General features: G+C 39.8%; 2 protein-coding genes across 2 annotated transcripts; one reads left to right on the top strand and one right to left on the bottom strand.

Annotated features, from left to right (window-relative positions):
- Window positions 1–473: 473 nt before the first annotated feature.
- Window positions 474–15,203, top strand: LOC125491289 (nuclear pore complex protein Nup153-like). The gene is made up of 8 exons (XM_048632869.1): window positions 474–859; window positions 5,287–5,505; window positions 5,809–6,100; window positions 6,230–6,580; window positions 6,685–6,832; window positions 7,288–10,342; window positions 10,523–10,608; window positions 11,152–15,203. The coding sequence occupies exons 1-8, from the start codon at window positions 794–796 to the stop codon at window positions 11,225–11,227; spliced, it is 4,293 nt and encodes a 1,430-aa protein (XP_048488826.1). The 5' UTR covers window positions 474–793; the 3' UTR covers window positions 11,228–15,203.
- A 3,689-nt stretch (window positions 15,204–18,892) lies between these two features.
- Window positions 18,893–20,144, bottom strand: LOC125491219. Its single transcript, XM_048632682.1, has one exon. The coding sequence runs from the start codon at window positions 20,013–20,015 to the stop codon at window positions 19,005–19,007; it is 1,011 nt and encodes a 336-aa protein (XP_048488639.1). The 5' UTR covers window positions 20,016–20,144; the 3' UTR covers window positions 18,893–19,004.
- Between the last annotated feature and the right edge of the window lie 2,225 nt (window positions 20,145–22,369).

The following is a 22,369-nucleotide window of genomic DNA, read 5'->3' as shown; positions in this document are numbered from 1 at the left end:
CGTGCACACTATCAGTCGCGGCTGACAGCCGCGTCCGTAAGCCGCGTCCAGTAGTGTGTAGGCGCCTTAAGAAAGGATTTTCAGAAACTCCACCCCTAAAGGAGTAAAATAAGGGGTGAAAGTCCTTCAGTTTATCACGGAATTCCCGCGGGAAAATTTTTAAACGCGAAACGAAGCTCGAAGGTACAGATAGTTTAACGAATTTGTGCAAATACAAAAGCAATAAGTCGTATTATCGGAGATTGAGGCCGCGTCCAGCAGTGGCGGGCTGTGAGGGTGGTTTGCGCGGCTCACGCACAAGCCCACTGCAGCGTAAAAGTCGTAAAACGTGCGTGCCACGGCTCTGCGCCCACCATCCGCCGCCGCCGCGCCGCAGCCGCTGGGCTGCCGCTGCCGCTGGCGTGTTCGTGTTCGACCTATCCCATATTTTGTTTATCTGTGTATTCCCACAGAGTAGCTGTCTTCCTTTGATTGTTTTATAGATTTATAGTATGGCAACACCAAATTCAATACCTGTAAAATTTTACCGTTTGCTGCACGTAAAATGCGTTTTTGTGTGATTTACGTGTAATATTCCCGTCTTACGGTGTAGAAAATCAATAAAATAGTGATATTTTTGGTGTTATAAGTGATAATTCAAAAAAACTTTGTCAAGGACATCATTCCAAACTCTCATGCGTGTGACACATTCTGAGACGCCATGTTTGTCACGTTTTTAGTCATTTGTGAATAATTTAGCCAAAAAATTAAATTTCTTTCGTGTAATATCAGTGCTTTTTATACCTGTGACACAATGAGTACAGTTTTTACAAACAACAAGGGAAAGCGGTCTCGGTCGTCGTCCAACGAAGGAAACAATGTAAGTTGACTTAAGATTCCCGCTCTCGGCGTGAATGTCGTTAAAATTTGCAACAAATTGAAATGTGGCCTCACGCGTTGATTTTATTTTTGTCCTTGTGATGATGCTTGCCCGCCAGACTTTTGTATGATGATGCTATGTCTGCCCTTCGCGAACGTTTTTATGACCAACTTGGTGTACCCAGATAACCATTTTTGGCACAAAAATCCATGCTGGTGTTCGAACCTGTAGTTTTCATTAGCATTAAATAATGAAGCGATTATTATGTAGCTTCTAATTACTGTTGCAGCAGTACTGATAATAAATTATTTAAAAGACTAAGGTATTAAATTCAAAACTTAACCTTAACCAGCAAATTCATTTTGTAAATTATTTTTTTACGTGATTTTATTAGGATAGTTAGCCCTAACATCACACTTGCTTTAACTACAAGCCTGGCTTCACCTTAAAAAGGTTTTCCTTGTCATAATTCAAAGATAAAAAGAAGCTTATTTGATGCCTTTAAACTAGAGTTTCATCTAAATCTGTTCAGTCGTTTTTGTCAATTAAGTTATAGAAATACTCACAAACTGTCTCCATTGTAATTATGTGTATAATAGCCCCTTGTACATGCTGCACCACACAATAAAATTGTGAGGTGATATGAATCCTCCTAACTACCAATCACAACATTCAATCAAATTGGGTTAAGTTGGAGATGTACATTCATGCACATTGCAAATAAAAGATGAATACTGTGCTAGGTACAACATCTCACTATAACCTCTCAATACAATTCCAAGGTGTTTATTTAAGCTAAGCGTTCACCTTTCAGCATTATACGCAACTGACCCATCACATTCAGTATTCTTAGTATAGAAATTCACACAAGTGCATCCACTTCATTGGAATTTCAACGCCATTTCTCCATACATTTATGAAAATCTGTTTTCTCTTGTATGTATGATACACTAACATTTAATGGACCTTTTATATCTTATATCCTATCTTGATGTGTAGCTGTTTGAGTAAATGAGTCTTGTTTATTTTACACCATCAAATAGTAAGAACTATTGACATGTCTGTGTCCACTTATTTAATGAGGTACTTATTTGTTTTATTTATTCTTTATTTTAAAAAGACTTCAAATACCTACACTGCTAATTGAAATTATTTCCTTTTGACCAAACATTTTGTGTTCAACAATATTTGTTGAACATTATAGCACAAATAATAAAAATGAGAGAGACAATGGTGGACAGGATGATTCTACTGAAGGTCCTGGGTGTTTACTTATTTGTTTGATTCATGACTCCCTTGAATGCAACCTTTCTGTATTACACTTAACAGATTAAACAATGTTTAATAGGTGTTTAGAACCATATTTACTATAAGCCTTTGACTGCGCTAACCAACTGTTTGAAACTATCATTGTTACCCTTCCCCTTAGTCGCTAATATTATATCCTACATTGCTGGTCCACTGTGGGTCTGTGGGTTCACACATCTACATGTCTTAAATCTAAATCTGCAGGTTTTTTGCTTGGCGAATTTAGAAAAATAATCATTTTGTAATGCATGCTTTCTGATATAATACATACATGTATAAATGCTCACAACTGTAATCCCCAAAGAGGAGTTTTCCAAGAAAGTCAGCTGTATTTTGTTATACTTTTGGCACTCACATGATAGGTTGCGAGCCATATTGGAATAGGGTTTCGTTCCCGTGTTCCCGGGAATTCCCGTTCCCGGGAATTCCCGGGAAATTTGTCCTTCCCGAAACCGGGAAAAAAATAGCATTCCCGGGAATTCCCGGATTTGATTTTTAATCGATTCTATGCTATATTTTAATCTTTATTTGTCTGTTTCTCCTACCATAAACCAAAAAAATTATCGGCAAGCTTGTAGTCTACGATCAGAAACTCGGTTTTGTTGTAAATTATTGGAAAATCATACGTGTTATTGTTTTCGCGCAGCTGCATTGCAAAGATAAATGACTCATCTACATCACCTTGTTTCACCTCTTCCTAATTCAATATTTTCATCTTTATTTATCTGTTGGTCCGCCTACCTCAAACCAAACAATTGATCGGCTTTTACATAATAATATGTGACCAAAGAGTAAGAGTAAAAGCTAACGCTAGTGTGACGCCTGCCATATTTTTTTATGTCCCTGTTTTGTGTCCGCGTAAATTTTTTATAAAATTACTAACGCATAGAAAAAACCAAAGTAGGTTGAGCGATAAATCGTTGAATGAATTAATGTTTCTAAAACATTACCTCGTGTAATTAATTTTCTATTTTAATTATATGTCAAAATAATATTATTTTCAAACTGTTAATTGTAATACCTTTGTTATTGTTTAATTTACAATTAAGAAAAACAAATGAAGATTATGATGATATGATGATATAAGTTTATTTGATTTAATTTTAAGTGTTTTAATAGACTTTTAATACCCGAAAATAGCAAATCCAAGCATTTAACATAATTTCCCGTTTCCCGGGAATTCCCGGGAAATCTTGAAAAAAAATCCCGTTTCCCGGGAACAGAAAAAAGTCGGGAAAAACGAAACCCTATATTGGAATTTTGAAATGAGTAAAATGCACTTTGGGATGCATACATCTTGAAATCTAGATGTCATTATATTTGGTAGGCTGTAATTCTAACAACTAGTAGCTTGTATATCCATCAGTGGACTACGGGTTCCGCTCATCTGGCACAATCTTTATTGACCAAAACTCATTTCGCATAACTCGTATGGTCTAAACTTTTTTGGCCGAACCATCACTTTGATGTGGCATAAGGCTCGTTATGTCTAAAACTCTTTAGGCACAATCTTTAAACACCTAAGTTTCGTTTGCTCAAATTTATGTTCGTCTATATCTATGTATAATCTTGTTTCTCTTAATGTTATCTTAATAAATAATATATTAAGTATGTAGTAAATGTACAAATTGTGGTATTTTTCTCCTACATCCCGAAAATCACGATATTGAATGATCAAAGAATCGAAAGTTAACGACCAATATAATTATTACAAACCCCATGAGATCGAAACCTAAAGATAGGTGCGATGACGAGCAAAGCGAGGAGGAGCGTGTTAGGTGCACATGTTCATAAAAACCAAAGCGGAGCGCAGCGGAGCGGAGCGGAGCGTTTTCCAAACAGCGGAAACAATACAAGGCACCAGTTTGCGTTATGTAGGGAGACGCTCCGTCAAAGTTAAAGCCAAACGAATATTATTACTTTGTATAAACCTATGCCATAGCATTATTAGGCTATTCAAGATTTGGCCATACCATTATTAGGCTAAACAATGTTATGCGAAATAACTTTTTACTAAACGAGATTTATGCCATACGATTTTCGGCGTAACGAGACTTTGACCAAACGTTACTATGCAATACGAGATTAGGCAAAAAAATCTTATGCCAAAAAAGGTAGAACCGTGGACTACATTAATTGGCTGAAGAAATATACAGATTAAAACCTTCAGCTTGCTAGGGTATACCATTCATTCTCGAAGTTTCCTTATATCAAAGTGTGTAAGAAATATGACTTGGCTGTATTGAACAATATGCACATATTTGGAATCCAATTATGCAAATGTGTTAAACATCCTGTAACTGAAGATAAAGGTTATTTGAGGTGACATCTCCATTCCTATTATCATATTAAAGGAAAGGAACATAGGTACTGGTTAACTGCAAATAAATTAGCATGTAATTTGTCAGGTAACATCATTATTTGAGGCATGTTGGCCCTCCATGATAAATTGTATAAATCTAAAATAGAAAATCTTAAGATTGTGCTTGGTTTATATGTAGATTGGTTTTGATCCACTTGAAATCCTTTGATTATTTGCAATGCACAATGATAAGATTAATGAATATTATACTTAATAGGTATTTACTTTCTTAGCCCATTTGGATCATATCATGTTAATAAATACAGAGGAAGATTTGGATGTACTATCTATCTACATATTATGTATGCCATGAATAAAATCTGAACAAAAACTGCTTTCTTTAACTGCTTTTTTACCAGAATTGTGTGGTGCAAAGCTTGCGAATGTTCATACTTTGCTTTGTTATACACTCATGGGCAATGAAAAAGATCCAACGAGAAAATCATCTAATTTCTCCGAAACGGAAAAAACTAACTTCTCCGAAACGGAAAAAACTAACTTAATGACGCCTTCTGCAATATTTAAGACCATTTAACGGCCCATCAGAATATTATCAACTAAAAACTTAAATATTTTATTCAAATTTTCTATTAAATATTAGAAAAAATTGGGGCCATTTGGTGTCTGCATTTTGTAAGTGGAACTGATTCTTTCCCCGTGAGTGAATATTTATCGGACAACATTCTTAGCTAAAACATTTCCTTACCAACCAAACCTAGTCAGTAGCATCTCCAATTAACACGGCACACGTCCACAGTCCTTCGTGAAGAATGTGACGTCACGCATGACGGGGCTGCTCCCCGCTACCATCACCAAGTGGTTCAGCAGTCCGTCGACGACGTCCAACGGGTCGGCGCAGGCGGCTGACTCCGACTCGTCCACTGAGGACGAGGCGGCGGATCCCGGGCCCGCGCAGCCGCCGCCCTCCAAGCGGATGAGGTTCTCACCAAGTGCGAACTGCACCAACTTTGCTGAGGTTTGTGGGTAGATTTAGTGTAGATTTTTGATAGTATAAGCCCACCTTTTGCACTCTATAACTTGTTATTATGCAATAAAAAGAGTTAATCCTATATTGCTATTATAACTATTTATAACCCTATTCACGCAATCCGTGAACGTGACGTTTTGTCACATAAAATGTTGTATCAGGTTGCTACTTTTTTAGATTATTAAAAATAGTGGTTGGCATAAAAATAGTCATTGTATATTTACTATCATTGCATTTGTACCAAATTTTACTATTCTACAAGTTATTCACTAACTAACGCCATTATCACAGACAAACGCAGCAGAGAGCAGAACGTACGACGTGCCGGATCACCCAGAGCCGTGCACCTCAAACAGCAGTGTGGTGCAGACGCCGAGCACTCGCACCTTCCGGAGGGATCCCGAGTTTGTCTCCACACCGCTGGCCACAACCTCGGAGAAATCAGTGGACAAGAGTGAAAGAGACACCACCACCTACAAAACACACACTGTCTCACAGTTACGACGTTCTGTCACGAGGAACAGAAAGTCGTTGTTCCACAATGATTCTAGTGCCAGCGCTGACGCTTCTATCAAGGCTTGTGGTAAGTTGATTGCTAGGACTATAGTTGTGTACTATTATATATTATAGTATTGTAATTGATCCACTCTTATACTCTCATTAAGTAAGTTTAAGATAACACTAATTAATATTTATTGTCCAATTGTTACAGAGAAAACCTTACAAAACACAGTCCAAGATTTGAAGCAGCCATATTTCAAAGCGAGCTTGCTTGGTTCACCATTTTATTCAGGCCGGACCATGTATGGTGGCGCAAGCAGCTCAAAGTATCTAAATCAACCAAATGTCACACAGAGAAAGGTTGCAGTTGTGAACGAATCCAATAACGCCGACAACACAGTTAGCTCGGCAGCCAGAAGAGTTATGGATCTGCTAGAACATTACTCCTCCCCACTGATGGAAGCTAAGAGGATACCACCATATACGAAAAAATTAAATCACAGCGTAAACAACCATAGTTTCACTCTTCCTCCCAATAGCACATTCGAGAATAGGATCAAATGTAAGTACACCACAGGTCTTTTCTATAGCGCAGTTACTCGACCATATCTCTAATTAAATTTAGTAACCCTGCACACAACTTGATTGTTATTTGTCTGTCCACAGCGTACAAAACGCAAGAGCTATACGTGCCGAGCGTCGCGACGTTCCTGCGGGTGAAGCAGCGTAACCGGCTGATGGACTCCACGTCCTCCGCGCGCCAGATCATGGCGTCGCAGAGCAGCACGGCGCACCTCTACCCCGCCAGCGACACGTATGTATCCCGGCTTCTTCTTCTTCTATCGTGTAAATGCACTCAGCTAACTTCCTCCAGTGTTTTACTACTCTTATCCCGGCTACGGTGCACCGCGGTGAAGGAACGACTGTAACCGACTTCAACAATAATTAGTTCATATTTTGCGAAAATCTTTTTTGTTTTAATTCATGAGATCGCGAGAATGAGCTCTGTTATTAAAGTTATTATAACTCTGAAATAGTAACTACGAAAAACGGCCAGTACGGCCATCTCTGTGTTACATAATTGAAGAAAGGCTGATGTGTAAATGCTTTGTAGCTCTTATTGTATTTAGCTCTGTCTAATCTCCATTCTCATTGTCATTTTGTGTTTTAATTGGGGTATAGCTGATTTCAAAGTTATAATTATAGTCGGATGTAAGTAAGTTTTAATATGGAAAGTGTATAATTTAACATGAAACTTTTTGATTACAGACAAGATAAAGAACCAAGCAAATACACAGCCAAAGTGAAGTCGCGGTTGACGAGACCAAAACGTGGCGAAAACAGTGATTTCGAAAATGACATGTTGACTCCCGTTGAGCTGCCGACCGGGACGTTGCAGATAGACCACAACAATCTGCCCAAGTTCTCGTTCGGAGACGCGACGACGCCGCTGTGCTCCACCCCGCACCCGAGCTCGCGGCTCGCCAACCCACTGAGCTCGTCTAAATCCATCACAGCAAAAACAATTATATCCAAAAACGACAACTTTAAATTCTCTAGCCCCATTAGAATATCACACGACGAGGCCGAAGATGATGTAGATTCCAAATTCACATTCGGCAGCCCCGACCGGACCGTCGCCAAGACGGCCGCCGCGCCGCTGCCCCCTCTGTCCTCCCTCGTAGCTACCACCAACTCGAAAGACTGGAAATGTACAGATTGCCTGGTTCCAAACAAGTCGGACGCGGTGAAGTGCGTGTGTTGCGGCGGCCAGCGCCCCGCGCCCGCCGCCGACCGCCCGCCCAAGTGCGTCGTGTGCAAGCTCGCCAACAGTGCAGCGAATAAAGACAAGTGTGTCAACTGTGAAAAGACGCAAACGAATAGTTTAAGTAAATCTACAGACTCATCCAAATGGAAATGCGACAGTTGTTGGGTGAGCAATGACGAAGGTGTGAGTAAGTGTGTGTGTTGCGGGGCGACGAGGCCGGGCGCGCCCGCCGCCGCCGCCGCCGCCCCGGCTGCGCAGTGGAAGTGCGACGACTGCTGGGTCTCCAACAAGAGTGAGCTCGACAAGTGTGCGTGTTGCGGCGGCGCCAAACCAGGAGCCAAGAAAACCACGGCTACTCCAGCCCTCGCCGCCTCTACTGGATTCAAATTTGGCATCCAGCCGGCCGCAGGCACCCCCGCCATCCCCACCGCTCCCACCGTTCCCACTGGATTTAAATTCGGTGTCCAGTCGAACACAGATACCAATAAGACACCAATAAGTAATAGCTGGAATAGCACAAACTCAAATCCTAAAATTACGCTGAACAACTCTGAATCCAGCGCGAAAATCGCCGACTGGCGATGCGACGACTGCTGGGTGATGAACAAAGGTGGGTATGAGCAATGCGCGGCGTGCGGCGGCGCCAAGCCGGCCGCCACCGCCCCCGCGCCGCCCACCGCCAGCTTCAGCACCCCCAGTTGCCCACCACCACCACCAGCCAGGTGGGAATGTAGCAGTTGTTTGGTCAAAAACGACAATAACAGAATGAGATGCATCTGCTGCGAAGCCGAGAAACCGGGTACAAAGAGCGAAGCGTTGAAAAACTCCTTCAACTTCGGAGCGACCCCCAATTTGTCGTTCAAATTCGGCATCGACGCTGCGGCGACTAAAACTGACGCAGTCACCGCGAAGCCACTCGAAGACGTCACTAAGAAACTGGAGTCGGAAACAAATAACAACACATTACCCAAAGCACCCACATTCTCGTTTGCGACTCCGGACAAAAAGAGCGTAAGTTCAGTTACAGACAAAGACAAGCCGACCTTCAGTTTCGGAATGCCAGCCAAGACAGAGTCGCAAACATCTAGTACAAACTTCCTCAGTACCCCTGTGAAGGTAGCAAGTGTGAATAATGAAGAGAAAGAACAAGAAGTTCCTAAGATGCCCGAGTTGCCGAAGACTAACGCTGTGGTCGCGACGCCGGCCGAGGGCAAGCAAGCCCCCGCGTCCGCCTCCACGGGCTCCTCAGGTAGTCTCTTCAAATTACCGGAGTCAGATCAAGGAGATAAACCGAAGAAACCCCTGTTCGGGTCTTTCCTGGACTCAGGCGCGGGTAAAGAAAGCACAGAAAACAAATTTGTGATTAATCCGGATTCGAAATCCAGCCCGTTCATGAATAAAACTGAAACCGAGAGCAAAAGTATCTCCAGTGCGAATGCGGCGACGACGACCGCCGCGGCCGCTCCGGCCACCGCCGCCGCCGTCTTCACCTTCAACCCCGTCACCACAAGTGAAGCGCCCAGCTTTAGCTTCACAGCCAAGACGACGCCGGCGATCGCGCCAAAGTTCGTCAACGGTGACTCAGACACGTTCCGAGCCAGCCCGTTCCCCGCCGCGTCCTCCGCCGCCGCGCAGAAACCTCCCGCCTTCTCCTTCGGCACCTCGACGGCCTTCAAGCCGAGCGAGGGCGCGCCCATGTTCGGAGGCTCGAGCTCCGGCGCGGTGACGTTCGGCGCCGCCACCACCGCCGCGCCCACGTTCGGCTCTACCGCCGCGCCTACCTTCGGCGCGCCCGCGACAACAGCCGCGCCTACGTTCGGAGCGCCCACGACCACCGCCCCGCCTGCATTCGGCGCGCCCGCGACTACCGCCGCGCCCACGTTCGGCGCGCCCGCTACCACCGCCGCGCCTACATTCGGAGCGCCGAGCACCGCGGCTCCTACGTTCGGAGCGGCCGCCAGCACCCCCGCGCCTACCTTCGGCAGCGCAGTTACCAACTCGGCGGCACCCACGTTTGGAAGCTCAGTGACCAACTCAGCCGCGCCTACATTCGGCAGCGCAGTCAGCAACTCGGCGGCTCCCACATTCGGCAGCGCAGCGACCAACTCGGTGCCTACCTTCGGCAGCGCGGTGACTAACTCGGCCGCGCCTACGTTTGGCAGCGCGGCCACTAACTCAGCAGTGCCTACATTTGGCAGCGCAGCGACTAACTCAGCTGTGCCCACGTTCGGCAGCGCGGTGACCAACTCGCCGGCGCCTACATTCGGTAGCCCGGCGGCCGCGCCCGCGCTCACATTCGGAAGCGCGGCGAGCTCCACTGCGCCTAAATTTACCGCCAACCTGAATAACTCCGGCAGTACATTCGGCGGAGCGTCATTCTCGTTCGGCGGCGGCATGTTCAGCCAGCAGGCGGCGGCGCCCGCGCCCCAGTTCGGAGCGGGCTCCAACATGTTCGCCGCCCCCGCCGCCGCGCCCGCCGCTAATCCCGCCCCCGCCCCCGCACCCGCCTTCAACTTTGGCACACCGCAAGCTGCAGGTGTTTTCGGCTTCGGACAGGTTAGTTGAAAACGAATTAAATAATTTTATTTATTTAGTAAAAATATCAGAGGTAGATCACAGATAGTTATATGCAGTCAAACAAAAATAAATAGTATCTGGACTTTAATTTGATGATAAACCTAAAGCCGTGATATTTGTGTGCAATATGAATGATTGTGATATTGTTTTGAATTGTAGCAGCAACAGCCGCCTCAGGCCGGGATCTACAACTTCGGTGCGGCAGCGGCCGGCTCGCCCTCCGTGCAGTTCAACATGGGATCGGGGTGAGTGCTCACTACACTTGTTATTACAGGCCTCGCACTTATCATTTGTAAAATATAGCAAGAGTCCTATGACGTTTCATTGACAGATACAGACAGCTTATTAATTGGCTGGTAATAATAAAGTTCATTTTTACCATGAAAACGTATTTGACAGCTGTCATAGGGCTCGTGCTATATTTCACGAAGTATAACTTATTAGGCTCCCATGGCACGGGGGTGAGATGTCGTGATACCAGCTACATTAAGTAATGCACTTCTTGGTTCAAATATTTACTGCACTTCAGACTCAACTGGGAGATAACCGGCGCTATTTTGTTCTCATTTAAAATAGTTGTACTCTGGTTAACAAGTATAATTGTTTTTAGCATTTGAAATGAAATGTAGAAAATGAATTTAGCATTAAGTCCACCTTTTGTACACTTATGTTATATTTGTGAAATAAAGTATTAAATCATCATCAGCCAATAATGATCCACTGCTGGACATAGGCCTCTCCAAGTATTAAATAAATAAATATAATTATACTGTAACGTCTGTTTACAGAGCGGCACAAGGCAGCATGGTGAACACGGCCGGCCGCAAGATACGCCGGGCGACACGGCGCGCCAACCAGCGGTGAATCGCCACCGAGCCCCCCGCCAACACCGGGATCACATGCTAAGTGTATAGTTGTAATAATAGTTGTTAACGAACACTAACACCCGTATTTATAAACAAGTAAGTGATTACTTGAGTAAAAGTAAATACTCAAGACACAATTTTCATTCTACAGTTTAGTTGTTGTACAACTTGAAGTTAGACCTGTCAATTCCGATATAGAATAAAACTTTCTACTGAACAATAGGGAATATGCAAGCGATTCAAACAAAGTTTAAATATTATTTTTAATAAACTTGGTTATTTCAAAATTATGCCTCCATCAATATTTTTGATTATAAATTATTTTTGACCGAGTAAATAATTGTTAATTAAACTATCGTAAATTCAAATCTTTGAAACATGATGCCTTTTCATAGAGCGAATGTGACGTAAACAATGTTGATATGTCAATCTCAGAATAATCTATGCCCATTGAACTGAGCGTTCGCGTGACTGGAGAAACTCATTACGAGCTGAATAACGAGGTGATGACGTCACACATGTTTTGTGTGTTTTATGTGGTCGGGTCGGTTATAAACTTTTAACTTTCTTTAAAATATCTTAAATTACTTTTTGGCGTTGAATTTATTTATACTAAAATAAAGCTGGACACGTCTCACAACCGAATGGACACCTAGAGATGGACAGCGCAAGGTCGGCAAGCCGCTGATGCGATGGACTGATGAGTTAAGGAAGTTCAACTCATTATGGTGGAGACTAGCCCCAAACAGGAACTTGTGGAACTGGATGTCAAAAGACTTCATTGCTCAAAAATAGTAACAGATAACAGAAACAGTCTCTCTAGCTACAATATACAACACATCACCCAGTCAAGTCTGGTTAGCACGGGTGATTAGACCAAACCTCACTGATAGATTTAGTGAGAGGCCTACCATGTCCTATAAAGGACTTAAATGAATATGACATAATTTTAATGTGAATTCATATAAATTAATGGTATTATTTTGTTACGTATTGTTTGAGTTGCATAATATTTAATGGTAAATTTATATTGATTATAATTAGATATTAATCGAATGTAAAGTACTTAATTGAATGATTAAGATATTTGGATATAATAATATTGGATTAATTACAAGGCATATTTTTATATTTAATACTTTGCATGATAGTAGTGTAGATAATTGATTAATGTAATTTATTTAAACTGTTAATTTATTTTGAATAATTTGTCTACATTGTCAACATTTGCATGATTATGATTACTTGTTTGGTAATAATTTCTTAAACTAAAGTCAATGCATATGTTTGTAAAACTTATTATTGAATAAAGGCTTTATTATTATTAAAATAAAGCAATGTAAATCTATCGAATAAGAATATAAAAAATATGCATATTCCCTATTCTAGCTTCAAGTAATTTCTTAATGAAGCAATTAAGTACTTGAAGTTAGAATTCTTCAGCTATATACAAAGTTTTTTTTTTATATTCAAGTAATGAACGTTACTTACCTAAGTAAGAGTCGACACTTGATGGTTGTTCTCACTGGCAACTCTTCGTTGCTGCGTTTTGTTTGTTATATGTTCCTCATAACGTGAGGTCTAGATTTTTTTTACAAAGACTTGCATTGTTATCGCCGCAGTAGGAAAAAAATTAAATAAATTTTATCACCTGAATGATTTTAAGATCGCGCTTTTCAAACGGCTATGTTAAAATCCGTTAACTAGTTGGACGTTTTGTGACGCTTGTTCAATCAACGTTCGGCCTAGTCATAAAACTGAATAGCGTCATTCAGTGAACGAGTTAGTGATGGAAATGAGAAATGAAAGTGAAAAAGGAGATTCAACCAGATGCCTGGGACATACCTACTTACCTACCGTTTTTCAGGCATCTACAAAACAATTGATGAAATACAAAACTCTTATAAAAAATATTACGAAAATGTAAGGGGTATTAAAATATGTAGATTTATTGATATGTAAAATATTAGAGGAAGAAGCATAAAAAGAAGATACATGAGGAAGAACAGAAAAAAATTTCGCTTTAAACGAGTCTATCCAAGATTGTTATTTGTTAGCATGTTCTCATTCTTAAGCGCGCTCCACACTCGCGCCGCGAACGCCCGCGAAAAGCGAGTTTAGATGTTGTTCGCGCCTCCGCGGCGCGAGGTGTAGAGCGCACTTTAAGTAAAGGAAATGGCGACTATTACCTATCTGGCTGAGAATTCTAACTTTTGACAGGTCTAACTTCAAGCAATTTCTAAACTATAGAATGAAAATTGTTACTTGAGTATTCACTTTTACTCAAGTAATCACTTTTACTTGTTTATAAATACGGGTGTACCTAAGATAGCAACTAAGCTCGTTGCCCAACGTGCGTCGACGCAAGTACAGTCAATGTCAGATGTGTTTAGAATTTTGAAGTATACTTTGTAAAATATAGCATTAGTCCTATCCTATTAGATACTTGATTCGAGTTATTGTCATAGGACTCATGCTATATTTTACAAAGTATACTTAATAACTGTTGGTAGACGATTTGTTATGGCGTGGTATAAACATTTAAACGTATGAATCATCAGGGCATCGACTGTACTCAGTGAGCAACGTATTAATGCGTTTACAACTCATTCGGCAATCGCTCATGTAAATAATAGAAAAATGGCTGCTTATCACATGTCGAATTCAGTGTCTCGAAACAAAACGGGTATAGAAGACAAGCATGTAAATGGTAAACATCACTAATCTCAGTATGGATACTAATGTAAAGTAGGTACCGGTAGTTTTTTATAGTTGGTTTTGTTTTATACAATACAAATAATAGTAATCTTTGAATCAGGACAGGCCTTATTAATTAGTGCAGGAGTTAGATGTTTTACCAATAATACCTGTAGGGTCTAAGTATCGACTTATTTGATATCTAATTGTTTTTAAAATCCATTTAACAATAATTCTTGTAAATGACCTGAGTGGTTCGATGATGTTTCACAATTTTTATTCTTTGTAATCATCTGTTTGTGTATGGCTTGCCAATTTATATGTTACGACTTGTTATGAGCTTAAATTTACAATAGAAGATTTCCAAGAACACCAAAAATATAATACTGCGCCGTTCATTTTGATATATTAATTATATTACTGTATGTAGACTTCAATACTTTATAAATATACTACTCTAAGATTTATTAAAAATTGTAGCACAGGTAGTGTTTAAAATGCAGTGATATTAAAACCGACGGCTTCCACATTAAAATAAATAGTATTTTTTACAGAATTTTCACATACATTCTGAAAAAATGTGTAACTTTAAATTACTGACGAGATTAAATTAAGCGATTGAATTGTCATGATTGTTTCAAATACAAAAAAAAACGTACCGTGACATTACGGGTGTTTCTATTCGTATAAGAATGGCTATGGCTTCCATGCTAAAGTCAGCAAAAAGAAAAAATTTCCTATTTCTATTGGTCTCTATCACTAGCATACTTATATGTAATGCTCACACAGTAACCTTAGTAGTTGGATTGCAAGCGTGACGGCTCTATAATGACCGAATGGTGTAGTGGTTAGTGACCCTGACTGCTATGCCGAAGGTACCGGGTTCATATTTGTTTAAAATACATTCTCACTCACTCGAGTTTTAATATGTATACCTCTATACATTTCTATATATCTATACATCTGTGAACACATATTAGCTGGCTGATACCCATATTACAGGATCTGCCTTGACTGGGGTCGGATGGACGTGTGTGAGATGTCCCCACAAATTATTATTAGTACTATGTGCATGTGACAGAGACAAATATAAACAGGGTGATACTTGTTTTAGCTGTTCTTAGCTTTAAAATAAACCAGAGTAGAGCTCCGGTAGGGTAATAAGATCGCATAGTGCCTCTAACACGTTTAAAATATTTGTCAATTGCCATAGCCTTTCGGAAATACGGGACTATTGACGTGAAGTTTGCATTTAGTCAGTGCTTATTAAAAAAATTGTGCCTCCAGAATCGGCTAGATGGCTGCCTTAAAACCATAAGGATACTAACCCCCTTATTCATAGAAAAGTTACAATACGTTTTAACTAATAAACTGTTTTGTCCCTCTCTGTCAATGAACACATTGTTCTTTGTCGGAGAGGGACAAAACAGTTTATTAGTTAAAACGTTCTGTAACTTCTCTATGAATAAGGGGGTAAGTTTTTACATTTTAGGACCATTGTATGTATTCCAACATACAGAAAATAAGCAATATCATATTTCTAAAAAAACAGGAACACCAATATTTTATCTAAAACGTATTCGTATTTATTGTAGACATGACTTTTTAGTTTCAATGTTTTATGTGGCATTTTGATTCACTGCGATGATATCCGTATTTTGTAAAGGGTGCTATTTAAACGTATAACTAATAAATACCTAGGTACTATTTTCAAAAGTACTGTGATGCACAGTAAATTTGTATACCAAAAATTTAGTTTGCATAATTTTTATTTAGTTATGCATTTAAATATTTCCCTTTTGTAAACAGGCTAGTTAGTAAAGAAGAACCACACTTAAATAGGCTTAATTTTACTGAAAATAAACCGTGTGAATGTGTTCACTACTGCTGTACATTTATTACAGTTAGGTGTCGTTGTTGTTTATAAATACTAAATCACTTTTGTTTTTACTATTATAAAGTAAGATAATTATAATAATTATGGGTAAATTCAATTATTACTGCATCGGAGTAGTAAGTTGCTATAAACTGTTTTGAATGTATCGTTGTTATAAGCGTTCGGCCAAAAACATCAGTACACTATACAATTTATTGCAACTCGTTACTCACACATCTTCACATGAAGCGACTGATAGATATCAATACATAAAATTTGTGCTGGGCACGTGTCTCAAGTTGCGTTGCCAGCCTGCCAATCTACATACATGTTTTGTCATTTTGAATAAAGGCGCAATCGTTTTTATATAAATAACGACACATCCAGTCTACCCGAGAGAAAAAAACAGAAAACGTATATGAAATAAAATTTATAACCTAACAATAATTATAAACAAAAACCATGATGTAATGGTTGTGGATTATTGCAGTATTGTCTAATTAAAGTGTCTATAGCTATCGTTTGAAATTGTTCTAGGAACACACAGCAAACACTTATACCAAAAAATTGAAGCTCCTAACAAAGTTAAAATGATAGCGGCATATTAAAAGTCAAATAGATGGTTAGACCCAATTAATCTAGATACATAAATATTATGAAGAGTAAAGACCCAATCTGTAGCACTGCGGAACAAACTCTACTGACATGAAAGCCAGATTGCAAACTCACCTTGTGGGACTCACGCAACGATGACACACAATTTGTGGCGTAACTGAATAACTAATAGTTAATTTATTGAGTAGTAAGTTATTGATAATATTTCACTAATATTCTAGTATGACGGTTACACTCACTACGATCAAGTTCTACTTTATGGAGAATAACCCTGATTTCTGCCCATAGGCAATCTTTAGTATCCTATTATAGACATGGAATGTAAATGATAAATACAAGTTTCCTGTACAATTTTGTTTATCACAGTCGGTGGTCTTTACAATATTTATGAATAGACAGGATCGATTTTAGATTTAGTAGGTGCATAATACTGATATGTTGATTCTAAAGGCACAATTTCTAATTTTAGACATATATAGACCTTGAATTAATTGTTAATTTATGTTTGATTTGTTTTCGTAAACCAAATTTTTCACTGTCAAAATTTTACATCGCTTAAATTTAATGTTGTGTTTTCAGAATCGACATGACTGTTTTAACAACAACACACAACTTTTATATTATTTTAGTATCAAAATGAATTTTTGATGTACTATATATTTTTTTATCAGTTGTACATGTAAATAGTCAATTTCTTATCATTTGCACGTTTTATAGTCTCTCCCGAGGTTTTAACGTAACGAATATAATTAAGTAATTATTTTCTACGTTTGAAAAAATCACAACTTTCCAATACTTTTTTTCGTAGCCAAACAACCTATAAAAGAAAATATTATAAAGTTTGTTAATTTTATCATAAACCTTGTTATCTTGTGGTTTATCAGTTGCGAAAAATTAGTTAACTATTTAAACAGTTTTCGATCGATTCATTAAGTATCCGTACCAGTATCACTTATAAGAATATTCTTTATTATAATGATGACTGTGTTTTAGGGCCTATCCTGTATTTTTTATTTGTAGGTACTTCGGAATATTTAATTTTATACCCTGTTTAGTGTTCGTGTACATGGGAGTTGCGTTTCAAATATTTTTTTATTACACTCGTATTAAGAACAGTACAATGTCCAAAGTATTCTTCAGAATATTGTTCTCGTAATAGCTCCAATTTAACACAAGTATATTGATAACATAATAATAATCCTATCATAATCTAACAATACATGGCTAAATTATACAGTATATGTACGAGTATATAGAATAGATATTAATATCATAAATTATATTTCTTCGGTTGAACTTAAAAAGTTAACATAATTTGATAAACCATCAAAAAAGAACACCATTTACAAAAAAAAAATAGATAAAGAAAGCAGGTCTTTCGGAAATTTGATTGCGGTTCACTATAAAGAATTAAGTCTTATGTTTATTATTACTCTTTAATGTTTAAATATAATTAATTACTATTTAAACTTTACAGATATCGTGTCTAAAAGGTATTTGTAAATTTGAGTTTCATCTAAACTTTTAAAGTTTAAAGTAGTATTTTAATCTGTTATTGTGGTCGAAGGATGTTCTTTCGATTTCTGTACGCAAACTACTAAGACAAAAATATGTTTTATATTTGGCATCCTATATGACTTAATATGGTCTTAAGATCATATTATCTTATACCTACACATTGTACGTTAATTGCCTAGTTTTATTATGTTAAAGTCAACTTTTTATACTTTGTTTCGTGTAGACCATTTGTTAGAAAATTGCCGTTTTGTTTTACACTGTACCTAGTATATTGAAGAGATGATTTGACAGGATTTTAGACTATGTTTACGGTTAGTTTAATTATAATTTGTATTGTTAAGCATCGCTCTAATAGTGTAGCGGATTGGTTCGGCAAAACATTGTAACAGACATGGTGAATGAGCGCCGCGCGCGACTATTGTACATTAAAAGGTTTATAAACTTACCACTAAGCGAATGAGTAACTAAGATGAAAATATTGTATATTTATATTTTTGCCACTGATATGACTGTTACGATTTTTTGCTTATGGTTAGTGTTGTTGGTTTTTGTATATAGTTAATTGTAATGTGCGGTCGTATTTGGATAATTATTACGATAGGTTTATATTAAATTTGTTTCATAGTGATAAAATGAAATCAAATGCTATCCAAATGCGTACTGAACAAAGTCATTATGTAATGTAACAGTAAAATTATTACATTGTGAGAGGACATTACAATAAAGTGCAGGTGGGGAGCAAAACTAAGTCTCGTTTAATATTTGAATGTTGCTAGGTAAAAGAATAAATGATCATTTAAACTATTCTACAAGTTTAGATTTGTTCCTCAACGTCAATGAAACTTATTTTTTTGTTGTTTTATTTTGATATACCTATTGTCTCTCAATTTTTGGTCATCTTTAGTGAATTTCAGGATACTGTAAGCAATCATAGATAAACCTTATTGAAACATATTGAAATAATCACTTTTTTTAAAATTAAATAATTATTTTTACGATCGCAACTGGTAATAGTAAAAGTCTGTAATAAAGAGAGGGCTATAAAATTCACAGCAAAACTCACCACATGTTAGAAAGTATTCATAGGTGCAGGGATGACGGCGCCAATAGTCCGCTTGACCTTGCTGAGGAACACGTGTCTGTGTCCGTGGCCCGGCACGCCACACCCGCGCGGGCGCGGCGTGTAGCGGCCCACGCCCGGCCCCGCGCGCGCGCGCCCGCCGCCCCGCTCCGCCGAGCTGTTGAACCCGTGTCTGTTCTGGGTCACCTCGGCCGACGGGACCACTGTGTCGGCCGGCCCCGGCGTCACCACCCGCCGCCGCTCCTCCCGACCCGACTTATTCATCACCCCCAACTTGCTCTTCTTCAAATCCTCCATACAACCCGGTAAAGCCACAGGCCAGCCTGAAGAGCACGAGGGCGCTTTATAAAAGTGGTTCCGCATTGGTTGGTCCCGCGGCCCGGTGAACAGGTCGTACGGCCCTCGGAGCGACACCAATCGCTTGGCGATAGAGTCCTGGTCGACGGGGCTGTACCGGTTCGGGGCGAGCCGGAAGCCGGGCGCGTGCTCGCGGAACCGGCACGGGTCTCCGCGCAGGAAGCTCGGCCGCGAAGAGTGCGGCCCGTAGGGAGGGTGGTACGGGTTCTCCTTGTAATACGTGCCCGGGGGAGGGCCAGCAGTGGTGCTCGCGGGCTGGAAGCGGCGAGTGCGTCCGAACCCCAGATTCTGGCACGCCGCGGGCTCACACTTAGGCTCGCGAACGTCGTGCCACGCCGGACCCAGCACGGAGCGCCACCACCGACGCTGGGCTAGTATGCTCTCATTACGGTATCCCAAATTCTTTGACCACTGCTCCAGATCCTTCTTATATGTCCATACATCCTGCTTGGTGGTAGACTGGTGGGCTTTGCACATTTCACGGCGGTCCTTAGGGTGGTAGAGACAAGGGTCACATCCACGCGGCCGCACGGAGTAGAGACCGCTGGTATCCATGAGTGGGTGAAGAGGAGCTCTGTTAAATCGCTTAGAGCTTGTACCGAAGGCAGGTTTTTTTGACGGTTTCCTGGTTTTGGTGACCATGTTTGTGCAGGTATGTAGGTATTTGGTTATAAAGTTTCACAGTATTTTAAGGTATTTTAAGGTCTGCTTATATTTCGTAAAAGGTTGTTTTAACTATAAAAATCATAGGTAAGTAAATCATAAACAATTTTGTTTGAAAAGTACAACCTGTGAGTACAACATAGGCTCTCTAATCTGTGGTACAGTCAACCACAGAGTAGGTAAATAGAACTAAGAGAATTTAAATACTCATGTGAAATAGACTATAGAATCCATTAGGTACTTACGTACTATACTCTATTTTTTAATCCCGCGGAATTCTGACAGTTACCTATCCATTTTTTAGGGTGGGTTGCACCATTTAACTTTAACTATTACAAACGTCAAATCCCTTGACGAGAGAGATCAATCTTCAAGAGATTTGACGTTTGTAATAGTTAAAGTTAAATGGTGCAACCAGCCCTTACGTGTCAGAGATCACATTTTTTTTTTGGCTGGTTACTTCTTCACGTCAAAACGGCTGAACCGATTTTAATGAAATTTGGAATTGAGTTAGCTGACACCCTGGATTAACACATAGGCTACTTTTTATCTTGGAATTCCCACGGGAAAACTTATTAAGGCGAAGCGAAGCTCGCGAGAACAGTTAGTATTCTATTAGTTGCTTACTTACTTATTCCCAATCTCCGCTGGGGAGCAAAGGGCCGAAGTGAAGCGCCGCCATTCTTTACGATCTTGGGCCAGCTCAGAGACATCCGCCCAAGACATCCCCGCCTGGCCCATTTCCTTTTTCACAGAGCGCTGCCATGTCTCTCGCGGTCTGCCGAGTCTTCGTTTACCGCCCTCGGGGTGCCATGTCAGCGCTTCCTTTGGGACGTCTTCAGTACGCCTTAGAACGTGTCCTATCCATCTCCATTTGCGTTCTTTTACGGTTTCTGCTACAGGTTTTTGATGTGTTCTGCGCCAAAGTTCCTCGTTGGAGACAAAGTCAAACCAACGGATCCCTAGGATACTGCGTAAGCATCTGTTTACGAAAACCTGTAGCTTGTTCGTGGTTTGAACCGTTTTCTTCCAAGTTTCGCAACCGTAGAGGAGAACGGTCTTTACGCACGCATTGAACAGGCGGATCTTGGTTTGGAGACGGAATGCGTATAGTTGAGCAAGTAAATATTTAGATTAATCTTTTTGTATGAAAACATTAAAAAATATATTATAAAATGTCAAAATTCCGCGGGATTAAAAATCTAACTATAAGTTCTTATTATTTCCATGATAGAATCTTTGCTTTATGGAATCAATATAGCTGATCATAAAAGAGTAGAGAATCATTGAGGGCGTGGCAATCTAAGAAAGTGGCCACACTATTATAGTATAGAAAATGGACAAAAGTATCACGATACTTTAGCAAAAAAAACAAAACGAGAAATGTTTCAAATATTTACTAATTAAAAAATGCCACTTTTTGGGGAGGTTTATGTTAAGAAAAGAAATTAGTAGGGGAGAGGGGGGCAGTCTTGAATGAATTTCATTAAATCAAATCAACTGTAACTTTTATTTCATTGTGTATTTCATAATGTTTTTTTGCACTGAAACACGTGTTGGTTATCCCATTATGTACTAATTACTATAGGAGAAAAGTGATAGTATCACACATCGATATTTTAACCCACTGACGGACACTGACTGCATTTGACGTCCTCCACACTTTTAGAAAAAAATCACAACGTCGAATGCAGTCCCCACTCTTTTTCTAATTATTTCAACAACGGTCAATGCAGTCTTGTTTTACCTAGAGTTTGTATGATGAAGACCATCTTGTTGTGCCTTATTTGGCAGGATTTAAAAGTTATATGTGCACCCAGAGTACCTTTTTTTCACACAGCAATAAGTTTTCATACAGAAAAAAGTGTGCACTCATACGCACACAACGGTCACTGACGTCGTGTTTTCTTTACTGCGTCTAGGCAGTGTGCCGACATGTGCACCAGCAAACCATCACTCAACTCCCATACAAAAATGTTGTGCGTTTTTATGAGTTTCACCGTTAATCTAGTGTCCATCAATGTGTTAAGACAGTTTTTTCTTGCTCAGGAAAAAGTTGAAATGTGTCCCGGCAATTCTTCTAAAACTGTGTTTACCGATTTTCCTGCAACAAATTATTTAATTGGTCAGAAAAGCAGTGACTTGCAAATTATTATTTATACCGACTCTTACACTGAGTTGCAGAAAGGATCTTTAAGTTAATGTCGGCATTAAATGTATTGTTGCCTTGCTTTGACAGTATACGGACAGAAAGCGACAGACATAGATTTAATGTCGACATTAGCTTTGTGCAACTCGGCATTACATATTCTTACACATATTTTTACAGTAGG

The sequence above is a fragment of the Plutella xylostella genome, chromosome Z (assembly GCF_932276165.1).
Source record: "Plutella xylostella chromosome Z, ilPluXylo3.1, whole genome shotgun sequence".
Classification (NCBI taxonomy): domain Eukaryota; kingdom Metazoa; phylum Arthropoda; class Insecta; order Lepidoptera; family Plutellidae; genus Plutella; species Plutella xylostella.
The sequence above is the reverse complement of the archived record's forward strand: the minus strand, read 5'-3'. Positions and strand labels throughout refer to the sequence as shown.

What these genes read in the sequence shown, in the direction of transcription:
- LOC125491219 (XM_048632682.1), bottom strand. Translation starts at nt 20,015, where the DNA reads ATGGTCACCAAAACCAGGAAACCGTCAAAAAAACCTGCCTTCGGTACA.
- LOC125491289 (XM_048632869.1), top strand. Translation starts at nt 794, where the DNA reads ATGAGTACAGTTTTTACAAACAACAAGGGAAAGCGGTCTCGGTCGTCG. An exon ending in ATTCGAGAATAGGATCAAAT is followed by an intron (nt 6,581 to 6,684) that starts GTAAGTACACCA and finishes GTCTGTCCACAG; the next exon opens with CGTACAAAACGCAAGAGCTA. An exon ending in CAGTTCAACATGGGATCGGG is followed by an intron (nt 10,609 to 11,151) that starts GTGAGTGCTCAC and finishes GTCTGTTTACAG; the next exon opens with AGCGGCACAAGGCAGCATGG.